Source organism: Balaenoptera acutorostrata, chromosome 3 (assembly GCF_949987535.1).
Source record: "Balaenoptera acutorostrata chromosome 3, mBalAcu1.1, whole genome shotgun sequence".
Lineage (NCBI taxonomy): Eukaryota > Metazoa > Chordata > Mammalia > Artiodactyla > Balaenopteridae > Balaenoptera > Balaenoptera acutorostrata.
Genome location: NC_080066.1, coordinates 166,439,089 through 166,456,171, shown reverse-complemented (window position 1 = coordinate 166,456,171; position 17,083 = coordinate 166,439,089). Strand labels below are relative to the sequence as shown.

Genomic DNA, 17,083 nt, shown 5'->3' with positions numbered 1-17,083 from the left:
GGATTGCCTGCTCAACATTTTTATTCATTTTTCTATCAGGTTGTTTCTCTTTTTCTTATCTTTGTAGGAGTTCTTTGTATATTCTGGATATTAATCCTTTATTGACTATATGTGTTGCTAATAACTCTTCTAAGTTTGTGGATGGTCATTTCACAGTCCATAATAATGTCTTTTGATGAACAGAAGCTCTTAATTTTCATGCTTAGTAATCATTTTGTAATGAAATCTAGTGTCTTTAAAAAGTCCCTGTTCCAAGATCGTATGGTCTTCTATAGTTTTTTTCTAAAAGATTTTAAAAGTTTTTCCTACTCATTTAAATCTATAATCCATCTGGAATTAATTATTTGTATATTGATTTTTTCCAGCAACCTTGCTAAATAAAATAAACCACCTTAGTAACTTTAATAATTTATCTGTAGATTCTTCTATGTATAAAATTATATCTTATATAAATAATGGTGTGGATTTTTCTAATTCTTACATCTTTTATTTTTCCTGTCCCATTGCACTTAGGACCTCTGAGTAAAAGTAATGGTAATAGACATCTTTATATTGTGTCTTATTTTAAAGGGAGCTATGTTATTGATGAACAATTGATAGAATGTTTCTTATAGGTTTTTTTAGGAAATATACTTTATCATAACAAAAAAAATTCCTTCTATTTTTGGCTTGCTATGATACTTTATCATAAATGGTTGTTGAATTTCATCAATGAAATGTTTACATCATTTAAGATAGCTATAAATTTTTTCTCTCATTGTTTTTTACTTGGTGAATTACATTATAAATTCCCAATTTTGAGTAAAATCTGCATTTCTGATATGCTTATGATACATTATATTTTTTACATATTGCTAGTGTTGGTACACTAACATCTTATGTATGAATTTTGCATATTTGTCCATGTCCATGTTTCTCTAGTGCTATTTTTATCTAGTTTTCGTGTCAGGATTTCATTATTCTCATATAATGAGTTAAAGAGTATTCGCTATTAGATTCTCTGAGATTAGGTAAGATTGGAATTATCTATTGCTTAATGTTTGATGGGACTTACTTGCAAAACACTGTGGAGCTGGTGTTTTCTTTGTGGGGTGATTTTTAACTATTGATTTAATTTTTTTAATGATTATAGTATAACTTATTTTTAATTTCTTTTTAAATTCATTTTGGTAACTGTAGGGATTTGTCCATTTCACCTGTTTTCAAAGATGTTGGCATAAGGTTGTATCTATTCTCTATTTCATCGATTTCTGCTACTTTATAATTTCCTTTCTTTCTTTGAGCTTATTCTTTTTTGTTGTTGTGGTCTGGATTGGATATTTTTATTTTAAACTTTTCTTCTTTTTATATAAAAGTTTAAGGTTATAATTTCCTTCAAACTACTGCTTAGTTGCATCTGTAAGTTTTGATACCTTTTATTTTCATTATTGTTACAGGTTCAAAGTATTTTCTGATTTCCATTTTGATTCCTTCTTTGACCCATACATGTTTTTAGAAGTGTGTCTTTAAATTTTCAAACCTAGGAGGAGGTGGTTATTTCTTATTTTTGCTTTTAGTTACCTCTTCAACATTGATTATTAATTATAATGCATTGTAGTCAGAGAATTGACCTGTAAGGTACTGCTTTTTTGATATTTGTGGAGACTTGCTATGTGGTCTAGTAGTGTATATCAGTTTTTATAAATATTTTGTGTGTGCTTCAAAATAATATACCTTCTCCATTATGAGCACATGTTCTATGTGTGTCTATTAGATCAAATCTACCTATTAACCATGTCTGTGTGTGTCTTGGGAGGGGGGTGGTGGAGGGAAGGAAGGAGGGAGGGAAGGAGATGTGGGTTTGATCATTTCTCCTTATAGCTCTTCCAATTTGGGGTGTATTTTGAAGCTATCTTATTGGAGGTCTCCATGTTTAGAACAGTTATATCTTCCTGGTGAATTGAACCTTTATGAATGTTTAATGACTCTCTTTATCTGTAATAATGGTTTTTACCTTAAAAATCTATCTTATCTGGTTTTAATGTAGCTACACCAGCATGGCACAGTGTTTTTCCTCCTTTTACTTTTAACCTTTCTTAATCCTTATGTTTTTGGTTCATCTCTTATAAGCAGCATATGGCTTTTTAAAAAATCTGTGTAAATGATCTTTACCTTTTAATGAAGATTTTTAGCCCATTTTAAATGACATATTTGGATTTATTTCTACCATCTTAGTTTGCATTTGTTTGTCCCCCCTTTTCCAGATTCCTTTCTAACATCGTTTTAAATTGATAATGATTCTTCCACTCCTCATTCCTTTTTCCCCTCTTCTGATGGTTTAGAAATTATATATATTTTTCTCTTCTTTTAGTGTTGATCCTAGAACTTTTAACATGAATATTTTAAAATGTGTAGAGTTAATCAGTATCTTTAACCTCCTGATCAATACAAGGCCCCTGGAATGCTTTAAGTTCTGTTCTCTCCACCTCCCAGATGATATGCTACATTTGTCTAGGGCTTTAGTTCTATTTCAGTTTCTTGTTTGTTTGTTTTCTTTAAGTCAGTTGTTATTATAGTCAGCCCTCCGTATCCACAGATTCTGCATCCATAGATTCAATCAACTGCTGATAGAAAATATTCGGGGGAAAAAAAGAATTCCAGAAAGTTCCAAAAATCAAAATTTGTTTGCCCTGTGCACCAGCAGCTATTTACATCGCATTTACATTGTATTAGGCATTATCAGTAATCTAGAGATGATTTGCAGTGTATGGGAGGATGTGCGTAGGTTATAAGCAAATACTATACCATTTTATATAAGGGACTTGAGCGTTTGCAGATTTGGGTACCTGTGGGGGTCCTGGAACCAAAACCCCACAGACACCAAGGGACGACTCTATTGTATTGTCTGGTCAATACTTGATTACGTTTTCTTTGCTTATCATTTTTTTTCTTGCATCTGAGACCTTTCTATTTGTTTTTGTTTTTCATTTTTATTTTATATTGGAGTATAGTAGATTTACAATGTTGTTAGTTTCAGGTGTACAGCGAAGTGATTCAGTTATACATACACATATATCTATTCTTTTTCAGATTCTTTTCCCTTGTAGGTTATTGCAGAGTACTGAGTAAAGTTCCCTATGCTATATAGCAGGTCCTTGTTGATTATCTATTTTATATATAGTAGTGTGTATATGTTAATCCCAGCCTCCTAATTTATCTCTCCCCTCCACCTTTTCCTCTTTTGTAACCATATGTTTGTTTTCTAAGTCAGACCTTTCTTTTTGGATCATTTTCTTTTTTTTCCTGAAAAATATTCTTAAGAAGTTCCTATAGATGAGTATCTGCTTTTAATTAAAGTCTTGAATTTTTGTCTGAAAATGTATTTATTTTGCCTTCATTCTTAGACAATAGTTTTGTAGTTTGACAGTTATTTTTTTCTCTTTCACTTTGGGAATATTGTTCCACCTTCATCTGTGTCATTGGTTTTATCTTAATTGCTACTTCTCCTTAGGTAATGTGTTTCCTTTCTACTCCTTTTTTTTTTTTTTTGTATTGTCTGTGGTGACTCTGATGTATCTAGATATGCATTTCTTTTTATTTATCCTCCATGGGACTTGTTGGCTTTCTGAATCTGAAGATTGGTAACTTTCATCAAAACTGGAAAATTCTCAGCCATTTTCTATTCTGGGATTGGATCTTCCCCATTTTTCCTTTCACCCTGGAACTCCAGTTAGATTCGTATTGGATCTTCTTACTATGTGCCATATTACCCAATCTCTCTTCCGTATTTTCAATCTCTTCATCTCTCTCTGCTGCATTTTCTATCATATCTTTAGCTCCATCTTTCAATTCACTAATTTTTTTTACTTTTTTTTTTTTTTTTTTTTACAACTCAATTACATTGAGTTTTTTAATTTCAGGGATTATATTTTTTCAGCTCTAGAAATTCTATTTGATGCATTCCAAAACCTGTCTGCTTGGTTTTTAATAATCCAGTCTTTCTTTCTAATATTTGTCAATTCCCTCTTTTATTTTTTTATACATAGTTTACATTCTGTGCCTAATTATTGCAATATATTCAGACTTTGCAGTTCAGATTCTATAAGATGTTTTTTCTGTTGTCTCTTTATGGTGGCTTATGTCTTTTGTGTTTAATGATTTTTTTTTTTAATTGTGAACCTGTGTTCCTTAAAATCTTATCTGTGGGAATTCTTTGTGGCCTGGGTTTAAAGTATGTTCTTCCAAAAAGGGTTTGTATTTTCTTCTAGTAGGCACAACTGGGCACTTGAAACTAAATTTAGCTTAAGGTCTTTTGGTCCACACAGTAGAATTCTGGCCTCATACCCACAAGACTTCAGGCTTGTGGTTAAAAATTCTCAAGGGAGGCTTTTCTTGTCTCCAGTTCCATCTGGAGCTGAGGTCAAGGCTGGCTTTTATCCCCATTGTCTGCCTGTGAGGGGCAGTTATTTTTCCCTAGGATCTCATTGAAGGCGTCATCATTCAAGGGTCCTAGCTTTTTATGTGGCATTTTTACATTTATACGTTCCTAGTGGCCTGTTTGGTGATTTTAGGTTATGAGCTTCTACTTAAATGTTTGATTAAACTTGATATACAGGAATCCTGATGGCCTCAATGTGGCTTGCTTTCTTCAAGAGAGCATTTGCTTTTAAAACTTCTGCTGGTAGCCTGGGGACCAATGCATCCAAGGCCACTTTAACCCCCTCAAGGGGCCACAGAAACCCAGGAGCTGCCAAAATCAACCCTCCTGCCGCTCCCTCCCCCTAAGATTGGGCTCTTGTCCCAGGGCTAGAGGAGGCATTTGCTTCATGAAAACCCTGCCTTTCTTGGTTGCCTACTGCTTACATTTCAGATTCTGTCCCGTTTTTTTTTAGATTTTCGTCTGTGTGTGTGTGAAGTTCTTTCGGTACATGTGCATTTATGTAGAGCTCTAAGAGTCCCCTTATTTTCCAGGGAACCCAGCAATGACTCAGAAATATGTTGCTGCCCTTTATCCAGGATCTTTTGTATGATAGTTGGAAGAATGCCTTCTAAATATCTCCTCTGCCAACTGGCTGGAAATGGAAGCTTCAGGTCATCTCTTGTCCTCTGTGTCTTTCTACCTACAGTCGGTTTTGGACAGAAGCGCCGCACTTCGAGTGCTGCTTCTATAATCCCATTAATTGCACCTTCTTCTTTTCACAGCTGGCAAAAGACCAGTGTTCTCAAGTAAATCCCTAAGGAGGACAACTTCACCCTCAATGCTAGCTAGGTTTAAAACCACCAGCTCCAGAGAGAACCCTAGTACACAAGTGAAAGGTGGAGACAACACTGATGAGATCAATACTGATGATACGATAATGGAACAAATCATGAACCCGTACAAAAACCAGCAAAATGGCCATGTCTGATCAGAAGCTATACCTTAACTTGTTAGTTGCAAGCGTTGCTCATTGTCGGCCTGAAGTAATGTGATTTCTCACCTTTTATGTTCAGTATCCCCCCCCCCACCACCGCCGATTTGACGAGAGAAGGAATACCAGGTTTTTATTTGAGATGAATAACATGTGGTTCTGTGGCGTCCTAGTAGAATCAGGTGGCTTTAATTTATGCTAACATGAGTGTTGTGAGTATAGTTACATAGAAACTCAGCTAAAACTGAAAAATGGCAGGCATTTCAGATGTATCGAGTGTTCATTTTAATGAATGATTTTTAAGGAGGTGGTTAGAAATCCCCCTTCCAATATGTCCAGGATGCCTGGTTTCTTCTTTTAAAGTAGTTGGCTCCCCGGAATGACAGCCCCTGCAGCAGGAGGTCTCTGACACCAAGCCAGTGCAGCCAGCATGTCCCACCACGAACAACATTGCATCGAGTGATTAATAATTGAAGGAGCTTGTCGCTTCCTGCTGAGTTTGTGTGTAATTTATGGATTATGAGCCCATGCTAAAATCTCAGGGAAAGCTAATTGTATCACTATCAAGTGTGAGAGAGATGTATTTATATTTTAATTCTAACTCCGTGACGTTACGTCTGTGTACCTGTTTTCATCCAGAAATATTGTCAATGGTAAATTGTTTCCTGTCTTCATCACAGTAAGCTTCCTTCCTGGGGAGGACAGGGAGACATTTAAATTTCCTGCTTGAGCCGTCTTTGAGAACTAGCAGGGCCACCTCAGACGAGTCACGGGGCTCCCTGTGTTTATTCTGTTTGTCTGTCTGTGAGGTGGTTGAGTGGGGCCAGCGTTGCAAGGTGTGGGTTGTGGAATCCCTGTTGATGTGCAGTGTGTTTCCAGGAGGAACCAGAGACCCTGCACTACACAACCTTGAATTCATGAGCTAAGGAAGTGATTTGCTTTTCTCTTCTCCTTCAATTCCTATGATGCCTTTAAGAAGAAGGTCTCAGTGTGATTCTGGTGTGTCTTGAGTGCTTCTCTCATGCTTGCTTATATCCTTGTTGTATTTTTTTTAAGTATACTTGATTCACAATGTTGTGTTAATTACTGCTGTACAGCAAAGTGATTCAGTTATACTCATATATACATATTTTTAAATATTCTTTTCCATTATAGTTTATGCTTGCTTATATCCTTGAAAGAGAAAGAGAGAAAAAGAAGTTCTCAGGCTCAGAACCTTCCCTCTTATAATAGCATGGAACTGAAATGTACCATTGCTTTCATTCTGGTGTATTTCTCCCACTCCTCCACCCTGCACCCCAAACGTTTTACTTAAAAATATGTTTCACCTGTGGAAAAAAAAGAAAGAGAAGCACAATGAACACCATATATGCCTTTCACCCAGATTCACTAAGAATTAGATTTTTGCAACACTTGCCTTTTTCTTACTCTTTTGCTCCTGGAGTTCTCTCCCTCTCCATCTCCCTCTCATACGTGCTCAGAGGGGTATCAAATTCTGCTTAACTGTGGTAGTGAAGTGAATCATAAGGCCCATGTTGTTAAAAAAAAAAAAATAAGGATTCAGAACTGAATTGATTTTCTAAAAGCCAACCATCGCCCAGTCAACTCATCCAAGTATAGTTGGGTTCGTTCAGAACCCTTTTAGGTTAGTTCAGTAGACTAATTATTTGGGGATTTCACAGGAGTCACCTGCAACAGCAGCAATCCTGAGAACCATCGTACGGGACTTTCATTTTCCTTTGCTTTAATACCTCTTCATAGCTACCTGTACAATTCATTACATTTACCCAGTTTCATGTTTGGTAATACCTCACAGGAATCTTGCCCTAGCCACTTTTGTGCATCCAAGACACAGCCAAAAAACAGGAAGTCTGCAGAAAACATATCGCAGAGACCATACCCCAAAGCACAGGGGCCGTCTTTACAGGCAAGCCCGTGAGGAATTTCTGTCTCCGAGCCTCTTCCCTCTTACTTTATGCTGCGTTCCCATCAGCTTGCTGACCTGGCCTAGGAAGAAAATGGAACTGCTTGGGGCAACAGAGAGAGCTCTGGGCAGGCAGGCAGCAAGAGAGGAGACCATGTCAGAATTCTCAGGCACCCCTAAGAGCCGTCTTCTGTGCTTGGAACTTTTCATTTTATCGTCACATAGCCCCATAAGGCAGATGAGGCGCCTGTAGAAGGTCTCGCTAATAAACAGTGATGGGATGTGAACCCCAAAGTCCGTCTGTCTTGAAAGGCAGGCTGTTTCTATAAGGACTTTGGGGAGGGGGTGCCGATCTGGGATCACAGAGTGCAAGACAGATGCTGGGACCCTTCTGGAACCTGCTAGGACTTTATCATACAAATGCACACATTGTCATTGTCACGGTTTATCGTGATGATCTTAAGGCATCTGGCAAGGATGGAATTTTGGTAACGGCCTTCATGAATTTTGCTGGTGCACATTACGGGGGGCGGGGGGTTCCTCAGCACCAGCTTAAATTTAACGGAGCACCAGAAGGAAGGAGACGCCTGCTACACCGTTTACACCAAGGACTCTCCTCGCCTCTTCCTTTCTCTTTGGCCTGCAGCAGGATCTCCCTGAGCCTCGAGGCCCACAGGGGTGGCAGGAGAGAAAGGGAAGGGGCTCCAGACTGACTCTCATTGGAGGGCCCACCCCATAGCCTTTCTGCCGGGGCCACTCCCTCAGGGAGTGTCTGGGAAGACGTGCTGGTGGAGACCCACAGCCATCTCCCCAGACTTCCTACTCTCTGCCAAACAATCCCGTCTGCTCCGACACTTGCTCGGTGTATGTGTTGTGGGTCCACTCCGTGCCTGGCACAGTGCTAGCCCCTGAGGACAGACCAATGACTGGACCCTGCCTTGTGGCGCTAACTCTCTAATGGGAACCACCGACACTGGACATCACCCCACGATCATAATGATGGTGGGAAGTGCTATCTATGGAGGGAACGTAGGGTGCTTACAGTTGGGGCTGTGTAGGAAGGAAAAGTGTGCCCATCTTCCCAAGATCTAGAAATATATCACCAGTGGATGAGTCTATGGGAAATGGAGCCAACATGGTACAGTGGAACATTTTCCTCCCTGCCCAGAACCTCCGGCCCTCACATCCAAGGCCAGATGCCACGTCTTCCACAAACCTCCTTGTGCCCTCCCTCTGCCCCCTCCAGCTGTAAGTAACCCTCCCCACCTGTGGGTGTTCATCTCTGATCCCTGCCTCTCATGAACACCTTCTGTGTGCCAGGCACCATCGGAACTACAGCTGCCGTGCAGGCAGGATTGGTGCTCATTCCACAGAGTGTATGGCCGAACCAGGAATAAGCATGACAGTCCTTGCTGCTATGCCAGGCGCTGGTGCAGGTGCTGGCAGGCGTTCACCCACATCCTCAGCCCAACAACCCTGTGAAGCAGGAGGCAGATACTATACCCACTTTGCCAATAGGGAAGCACAAGGGAGGTCAGTTCACTGCTCAGACATATGGACACGATAACATGATCAGAGGTGTGATGGGTGCTATCAGGTCCCGATGGGAATATATAGCAGGTGACCTAGTTATAGGGGAATCAGAAAAGAGTGAGAGTCGGTCTGATGATGTTACAAAGAGCTCAGGCTTAAGACTTTGGTTCTCATCCCAACTCTGCTACTCATTAGCTGTGTGGCTTTAAGTAAATTACCAGACGTCTCCAGACCTCACTGCCAGCATCCGTAAAATAAGGATGCTAATATAACCACTTTATATAGAGTTAAACGCAATCGTCTGTGCAGACGCAGCAGGGCGCCTGGCAGGTGGTAAGTTTAGTAGATGGTAGCTTATTGCTGTCTCGTCTGTGATCTAACCGTGACTCGCTTCTCTGTTCATCTGTGCACATCTTTGTGACAGTCTGGATTTGATTCCACCTCGGATGCCTCCCCCCGGGACCCTCCCTAAGGCCGTGCATTTATATTAGGTGTGCAGTGAATATTTGTGGAATGAATGAATGAGGGAAGGGACACAGGAGTGAGTAGCTGTCACCACATGGCAGGTACCTCTTTTTCCTGAACATCAGATTTAGTCTTCCAACAAAAGGCTCCTACCAGAGCCGCTTTAGAACAGAGCGGGCTTTTTTCTCTGAAGTACCCAGCCAACATCGCCCGGTGGTGTCTCCTCCGCGGTGTTGACGGGTATGTGAAACCAAGCACAGCTTGATTTTTATGGTTTAATAGAAGGGATGGCGCTTCCACCGCTGTCACTTCAAAAGAGTGTTGTTTTGATGTCTCAGCTGCACAACTTGAGTGAAAATGTCAATGATAGGAGATAAGCAGGGGAGACGGAGGTGTCAGGATTTAGGACCCTGTCTTCAAAGCAGCCCCACCTGTTGGCGTATCGCCGGATTGGATGTCAGAGCATCTGCTGTGGGAACTCAGGGGGCCGCTGGGTGTCTCATCACAGGGGTTTAATCCGTGTCCTCTCTTGTCTCCCGCCCCCCGGCCCTCCCCCCCACCGCTGTCCCCGTCCCCGCAGGAATGGCCTCACCAGCTGCCGGATGCGGACTGAGAGCGAGCCGTCGTGCGGCTCCCCGGTGGTCAGCGGAGACCCCAAGGAGGACCACAACTACAGCAGTGCCAAGGCCGCCAGCGCCAGGAGCACCTCGCCCGCCAGCGACTCCGTCTCCTCCTCCTCGGCCGACGACCACTACGAGTTTGCCACCAAGGGGAGCCAGGAGGGCAGCGAGGGCAGCTTCCAGAGCCACGAGAGCCACAGCGAGACGGAGGAGGATGGCAGGAGGCGCAGCCCGAAGGAGGCCAAGGATGCCCTGGGGGACAGCGGCTACGCGTCCCAGCACAAGAAGCGCCAGCACTTCGCCAAGGCGAGGAAGGTCCCCAGCGACACGCTGCCCCTCAAAAAGAGACGCACGGAAAAGCCCCCCGAGAGCGATGACGAGGAGATGAAAGAGGCGGCGGGGTCACTCCTGCACTTGGCGGGGATTCGGTCCTGTTTGAATAACATCACCAATCGGACGGCAAAGGGGCAGAAAGAACAAAAGGAAACCACAAAAAATTAAAAACAAGTCACTGATTTGTTTTGAACTTAACGGCCATTTGGTTTCAGCATGTCAGGAGATTTCTAATGATTTGTGGCAATATCAGCAATTTATTATTTTTTTTTCTTTTTGTTTTTTGTTTTGGTTTGGTTTTCTTTCTTTCTTTTTCTTTTTTTTTTTTTTTTTAATTTGCCCCCCTCCTTTGTTTTGGACCCTTAAGAATTTTATGTTTAAAGGAGATTGAAGCCATAGAACTCATATTGACACTCAGCTGTTTTACAAAAGCTTTTCATTATCTGAAGACAAAACCGAAAAAGCCAAAATTACCATTGCTTCCTCCAGCTTGTCAGAAACCCGTGGCTGAATCCACAGGGATGGCAACGATAATGCCACGGGGATACACATCTGGCACTTAGAAGGCACGTGTGCAAAGTAACCATCGATCAGGCCCAACCTTTAGGTTTAAAAGGTCAGGATGTGCACCCAGTTGGGTTCGCTGAGTGAATGCACATAAGGCAACTGAGGAGAAGGAAGGACCCCTGGTCTCCCTAGGAGCAGACCCAAGCTCGCGGCACTGGGCATCAAATTGTGCCAGGAAAACCCCTTGCATTGCCCCAGGCGTGCGATGCAGGGGTGGGGAGGCGGTCACCAGTCCTCTGTGCTTCTTAACCGTGAAGCCTAATAGCATCTTCCGGGGTGGACACTGGACCGTTCATGTTCAACAGGTGTCAGTGACTCATGAGAAGAAACTGGGTCAGTTTTTAGTGATGTTGCTAATCACTGAATTCTGTTCTACATTAAATGAAGAGAAGGTTCCACAAGCCATAAGCCTGAAGGTTGGTCTTGCACACGCATGCCTGCACACACACACAGACACACCACACACACACAGACACACCACACACACACACACACACACACAGAGAAAGAGAGAAAAAAACTGATGCAAAAAACAAGCTATGTCTTCTTAACTGCCCAAGTGAAAATCAAGTTCCAAGAAATTACAGTAGCTGTTAACGAAGGAAATCATGGTACAAATCTTTTTCTGTCTGTCAAAACCATTTGATCCAAGTGAAAACAAAACAAAACAAAAAGCTACAGAACCTGCCATTAGTATTGTGGTGTACTTTTAAAAGATGAAAGGCACATTGATGGACAAACTAAAGTAAAACATGGCAAAAAAGAAAGGAAAACAAATTCCTATACTGCCCTCAAAATGGAGTTTGCAATTAATGTCAGTCAGGATTCATCTTTGCGAAAATCAATGATTTCCACATTCAGCCAGTGTAGCCAGCAGAAATTTCTGATCCACAATGCATGGAATTCCTTTGAAAAAAGAAAATAAAAAATCACAAAAACACAAACTTTTTTTATTCAAAAATAAAGTTCTTGTAAGGTAAACAATGTATTTAGCATGAAGCATGAATTATTTTCATATAAATATAGAAAATAGAGAAAAGGCTATGCCTCTAATTTTTAAGCCCTTAGGCTTAGAGGTTCTTTTGGTTTTCTTCTTTTTTTCCTTTTATTTTCCTTTCCTTTAATTTTTTTCGTTGTTTTCCACCCCCCCCCCCCTTTTTCCAATTATTTTGTTTTTGTTTTTTGAAGCAGGTGTTTAAGGTTTAACCTTCTTCAGGGACAAATTCTGACTGTTGGGGAGCTTACTCTGCAATACAAAATCTCTTCATGTTCTGGTAGGGCCTGGATGGTGGAGCTCTGCACTGCCTTGTCTGCACTTCAGCCCCAACCCCCTCTGATTCTCTGTTGAAAAGTGTGTCCTTTTTCTTTGTCTGTACATGTTTACCATGACGCAATAATTTGAGGGCAAACTTAGTAGTGAGTGTGTATGATAGAATCAAGAGAATTATGGGACGCTGACTTGAGAAAACCATGACCGTGATTTGGTTTCGAGGAAAAAGGCAGTGAATAATTATGCAAATTCACCAGGAGAAGGGGAAACACACTAATGGGCCTTATTGGATGAGGGTGTGAGTTAGGGTACACGTGAAGGAGGAAGTGACACGGGTGTTGGAAGGACCAGCCCCAGATGTTTTCCCGTGACGCCATCTCATGGTGGGAAGGAGGGGCTGGCCATCTCTACCACCCGGGCACACGAACCAACCTGAAATGAAGCCCACCTAGATTGTGAGCGCTGAATCTAGACAACCAGATGATGCCACGCAGACCAGAAACTCCTGTTATCTTTGCCTAAAAGAAATGATTTGGGGAGATCCAGAGAACCCTCTAAGAGAATTTGATCTTCCACCCACATGGAAGGGAATTTTAAAACATAAACAAAAATGCCCACTCCCATGGCTCAAGATACGATGGTTGAGGGAGAGGGAGGGAAATGGGGTGATCTTGATTTTTAAAATAGGACAGGGTGGGCCATTGTGGAGCCCATCTATCTGCCAGCACCAGGCACTGCCAGAAGCTCCATCAGCCAGGATGGTGGAAATTAACTGGTGCATTATCTTCCTCCGGGTTGCTGATGAGAGAACCTGAGGGGGGAAAAAAAAAAAAAAGATCTACATCCCCGCACAGGTCAGATTCATTACCTGAACCTGAAAACTTCCAGCACACTTGTTCAGGGTGTAGATGGGAATAAGGATGTCTTTTTGAAGTGCTCTGTTCCCTCTGTCTGCCCAAACATCTGACACCCCAAAAGCCATCCACAGCTGCGGAACCTGGGCGACACTTTTTGTGTTGTCACCTGACTGAGCCCACCTCAGTCCCCCACCCTCACCCCACTCCCAAGGTCAAATTCAGACTTCCCTCCTGAAAGACAGAGGTAAACATCCAGGACTGTTTCTGGCAGGGGATTTCTTCCAATTCAAACCCCACCGTGGGCTGTCTCCCCTCATTTCCTTTTTCTAAAGGAGCAAAGGCCTCTTTTAGAAAATAATAAAATGCAATGTGTGTGATTTACTTTTCTGATCTCTTTGAGAAATAGATAAATATCTTATAAAAGTGTGTTCTTAACTCCAGAACCACTCTTTTTGCATAAATACCTCATCGGGCAGCTTTCTAAGTGTTATTTTTCCTGAGTCTCCCTCAGTCCCTTCGTAGGAGCCGCTGGGAGACCTAGGGGAAACTTTAGTGAGGGTACTTTTTTCTATTTTTCTTCTGTTTTTGGAGGCATACACATTATGCATAACCAAAACAATGGCTCAATTGTGTTTAACTTTGTATTTTGGTTGTTGAGAAAAAAAAAGTATCGATGTGTATGTGGCCGTTTGTAGTGAATTCATTGCAGAATCAGGTTGTCCATGTCCTTGCCAAGCCAAGGGGCAGGAGGCACCCTCTCTCAGCCCCTCCTCCAAGAGCAGTAGAGAATTTAAGCACAAGCCTATTTGTGAAAGAATATTTTGCTCAAGTGTAATCACTTTAGTCTTGGAATTTCTTCCCAAACGTCAGGTGTTCTTTTAGCTTCCAAACTAGCCTATGTACTCATTAGTCTGACAAAAAATTGCCTGAGCACCGTTCCAGGGGTGTGGTGTTTTTGCTTTCATTTCTCCTGCTGGGAGAAGTGGCGTTTCATGTGTCATTCCAATATCTCACATACTCACGTGGGGCAGGGGGGAGGGGAAAGTGGGGAACTATAGCAATATTTGAAGATGCTTTCGGAAAACAAACGTGAACACATCCGTCGGCACCATGACATCTACAGTTACTTGCTGTTGGTCCTCGGACACATTTAAGAGAAAGAGATTGTAAGCTCTTTTTTTCTTAAATGATATACACGTAGACAGTTATTTTTATGCTTCTACAGTTGTCTTTTATCTTTACCTAGTATTATGTGGAAAAGGTTTGCATCATAGATTTTTTCCCAGCCTTATGATATACCCTAAGCTCCTACTTCCCTTCCCCCTCTCTAAGCAGTATATATACGTTCAAGAGTTCTTTGGTAAAACTGTCTATCTGAAGCTAAGATGAACCCAACCCACATCGAGATGGTGGTGTGAGAAAACCCTGGCCAAGACAACTGTAGCAGGTTTTAGTCTTGGGGCTGAGTTTTTAGAAGGGATGTGTGGGAGGCTTGTCCTAAGAGCTGATTTTCAGCATGTCTAGCCCTTGCTAGGCATGGCTGTGAATACCACGGGGCCACTGGAGAAGGTTGTCGCACTGAATGGTGGTCTCACCCCGGACGGCTTCAGGCTGTGAGCTCTGTAGAGTGAAAACTGTCCGGATGGCTTTTGTGCCCAACTCAGTCCTGGGACGCAGCAAGACTGCTCGACCAGGTCCTCCTTTCAGTGACCGCCACTCCCCGTGTGCGGGCCCTTGGCCTCTGTCATCAAAGGGCTCTTGGAGAAGGAATCAGAGTTATGTACAAGTGACCTACATGGGAGGGTTTTCCATATGGGATTGGATTCAACTCAATGTGACTTCTCTTTCCCTTTTAAACTTGATTCAGGTTGGGACTCGTATCTTTCTGGTGGATCACAGCTGCCCAGATGTTGCCTTTTTCTTTTTTATGTTTCTGTAGAGGAGTATTTTTCTTTCATCTTCAGGATTTTTTTATTTTATTTTATTTTTTTTGCCACCAAAAGAACGCATTTGAACTCTGTGTCCCCTCTTGATTGTGACTTAACCAGTGTTGACAGTTAAATCCTTTGTGTCGTAGGTCCCAGCTCGAATACTATATCAAACACTGTTATGCACATAATGCAGCACTGTGATCTAATTTAAATAATACTTTTTTATTATTTATACTACTATATATAATATACATCAACACTTTTGCTATATAACCTAAGTGATAACCCTCTTTTTAGTTACCTGCCAAAACTCGGGACTTTGGTTTATATCGCAGTTAACACAGTTACAAAGTTGTAATGGTGTCTTTTTTTTTCTTTTCTTTGTAACGGAATGTGTAAATCAAAGTATATACGTTGTGTGGTGTTCCCCCTTCTGGAATCCCATGAGGATTTACACATGGCATTCAGTGTTCTGTATAGTCCCGCCTGCCTTTGTGAATTCATCTGTCAACCCCTCTTCCTTTGAGAGAGAGCCGGTGACGATGGTAAACTCCTGTTCTCTCTCTCTCTCCCCTACTGGTTATTCTTGAATTAAGCACAGACTGATCAGCTCCGTTGCTTTATCATGAATATTGCGTGTGACCTTGCAATTCTTCCACAGTTCAGCAAACAAGTGCTAGCTTCACTGACCAAAAATTAAGGAAGGAAAATCCGATTTTTAAAATGATCCGTCTTTTAACAGCCGAAACCAATGTGTCTATGGTGCTGCATTTTGCTGTCTGTCCGACTTTTGAAATCAGACTTGGGTGAAAGATCACTTCTGACTTACTGTGATCATGCTCACAAGTACCCTTCCTGTTCGTTTTGTTAGTGTTGAAATCAAGACTATTTATTTGGAATAGATGCAACAGTGTTTTCCACTGTATTTCATTTGCAAAAGTTGAGAATAGCCTTCCCTACTTTTTGCAAAGAGTTAATATTCCATATTGGATTCTCAAAGACTTCGATATGGTGAATCTATCAAACCTAGAAATTGTCTTTCATCCTTTCATGACTGTGGCCTGAGTTCCCAACCCCTCCCTTTTTTTTTTTAGATGAAACTCTTAGCACAATTTCAGTTATTTAAACATTCAGCATTTCTTGAGTATGTATGTTGAGACATCGACGCTCACAGCTGATTCAGTAACCAGTTTCCTGCTGTCATTCACACTCACTACTTATACTGCCATGGTAACAATGTGGAAGAAACAAGTATCCGTGTGTGTCTGGGAAGCATTATACACTTGTACATTTTTTTATACTCTGATTCTGTAACATTTCTGAGTTCTGCTTTTGTTTTACAGAAAAATAAATAAATAAGTGATAAAGCAATCAGAAGACAAGAGGTTTACTCTCAATACTTAGGGTCATGTGACCTCTGGCCAATAGACCTCGATGGCCAAATTCATTTACTAGAGTAATAAGGTTTCAAAAGCCAATTTTTTTCGGTGTTTTTTCTGTATGAAACTGCCAATATCATGAACAGAAAGGGAGAACCGTAGAGGAGACAGTGATATTCAGCTGCGTTTGTGTTACCTAGAGGAGCAGTGTGGAAGCAGGCACAGTCCGCCGAAGTTTAGGGACCTGATGGTGTTGCTTTGGAGGCATCCATACTTGCATTTCGCATTCTTCATATGTAATCATATTGCCAAAGACAAACTATTTCATCATTTATTGTAAATAACACTTTTCCCCAGACCTACCATAAAGTTTCTGTGATGTATTGTCTTCCAGTTGCAATAAAAATTACTGAGTTGCATCAATTGAAGAAAAATGCCAAGTAGTATTGTGTGCACTGCGTCTCCATATGCAAACGCTGGGCAGTAAAATCATTTATATTTCTTACCTGCACTAGGGTATGTGTTCTGTTTTTTACGGTCTGGTGTTAGAGTCTCCACTGTACTTATCTGTGCCTATCCTCATGCATGCTTCTTTTTCAGTAGCAAATCACACACCTTTTGCAAATACACAGATTCACAGCCTAAGGGTGGGCTCACCTGTGGATCCCGGGAGAATTCCAACTCTGACCTGAAGAATTGTTGGACAGTAGGCCTCCTGCCACGAACCTTAGAGCTTGTGGTTAAGAAAGATTGTGCCTTTCATTTGGAAGTTGTCAAACAATATACTAAAATTATACAATGGGGCTGGAGACTG

The 17,083-nt window shown here is 41.5% G+C and overlaps 1 protein-coding gene across 7 annotated transcripts in view; it reads left to right on the top strand.

The window, feature by feature from the left end:
• The window catches only part of FOXN3 (forkhead box N3), a 408,488-nt gene extending 391,796 nt beyond the window's left edge, over positions 1-16,692 (top strand). For all 7 annotated transcript variants that reach the window (XM_057544390.1, XM_057544389.1, XM_057544384.1 and 4 more), the window contains one exon: positions 9,893-16,692. In XM_057544390.1, the coding sequence (XP_057400373.1) occupies positions 9,893-10,433 (541 nt within the window). In that variant the 3' untranslated portion in view covers positions 10,434-16,692. The remainder of the gene's footprint in view (positions 1-9,892) is intronic.
• Positions 16,693-17,083: the final 391 nt, after the last annotated feature.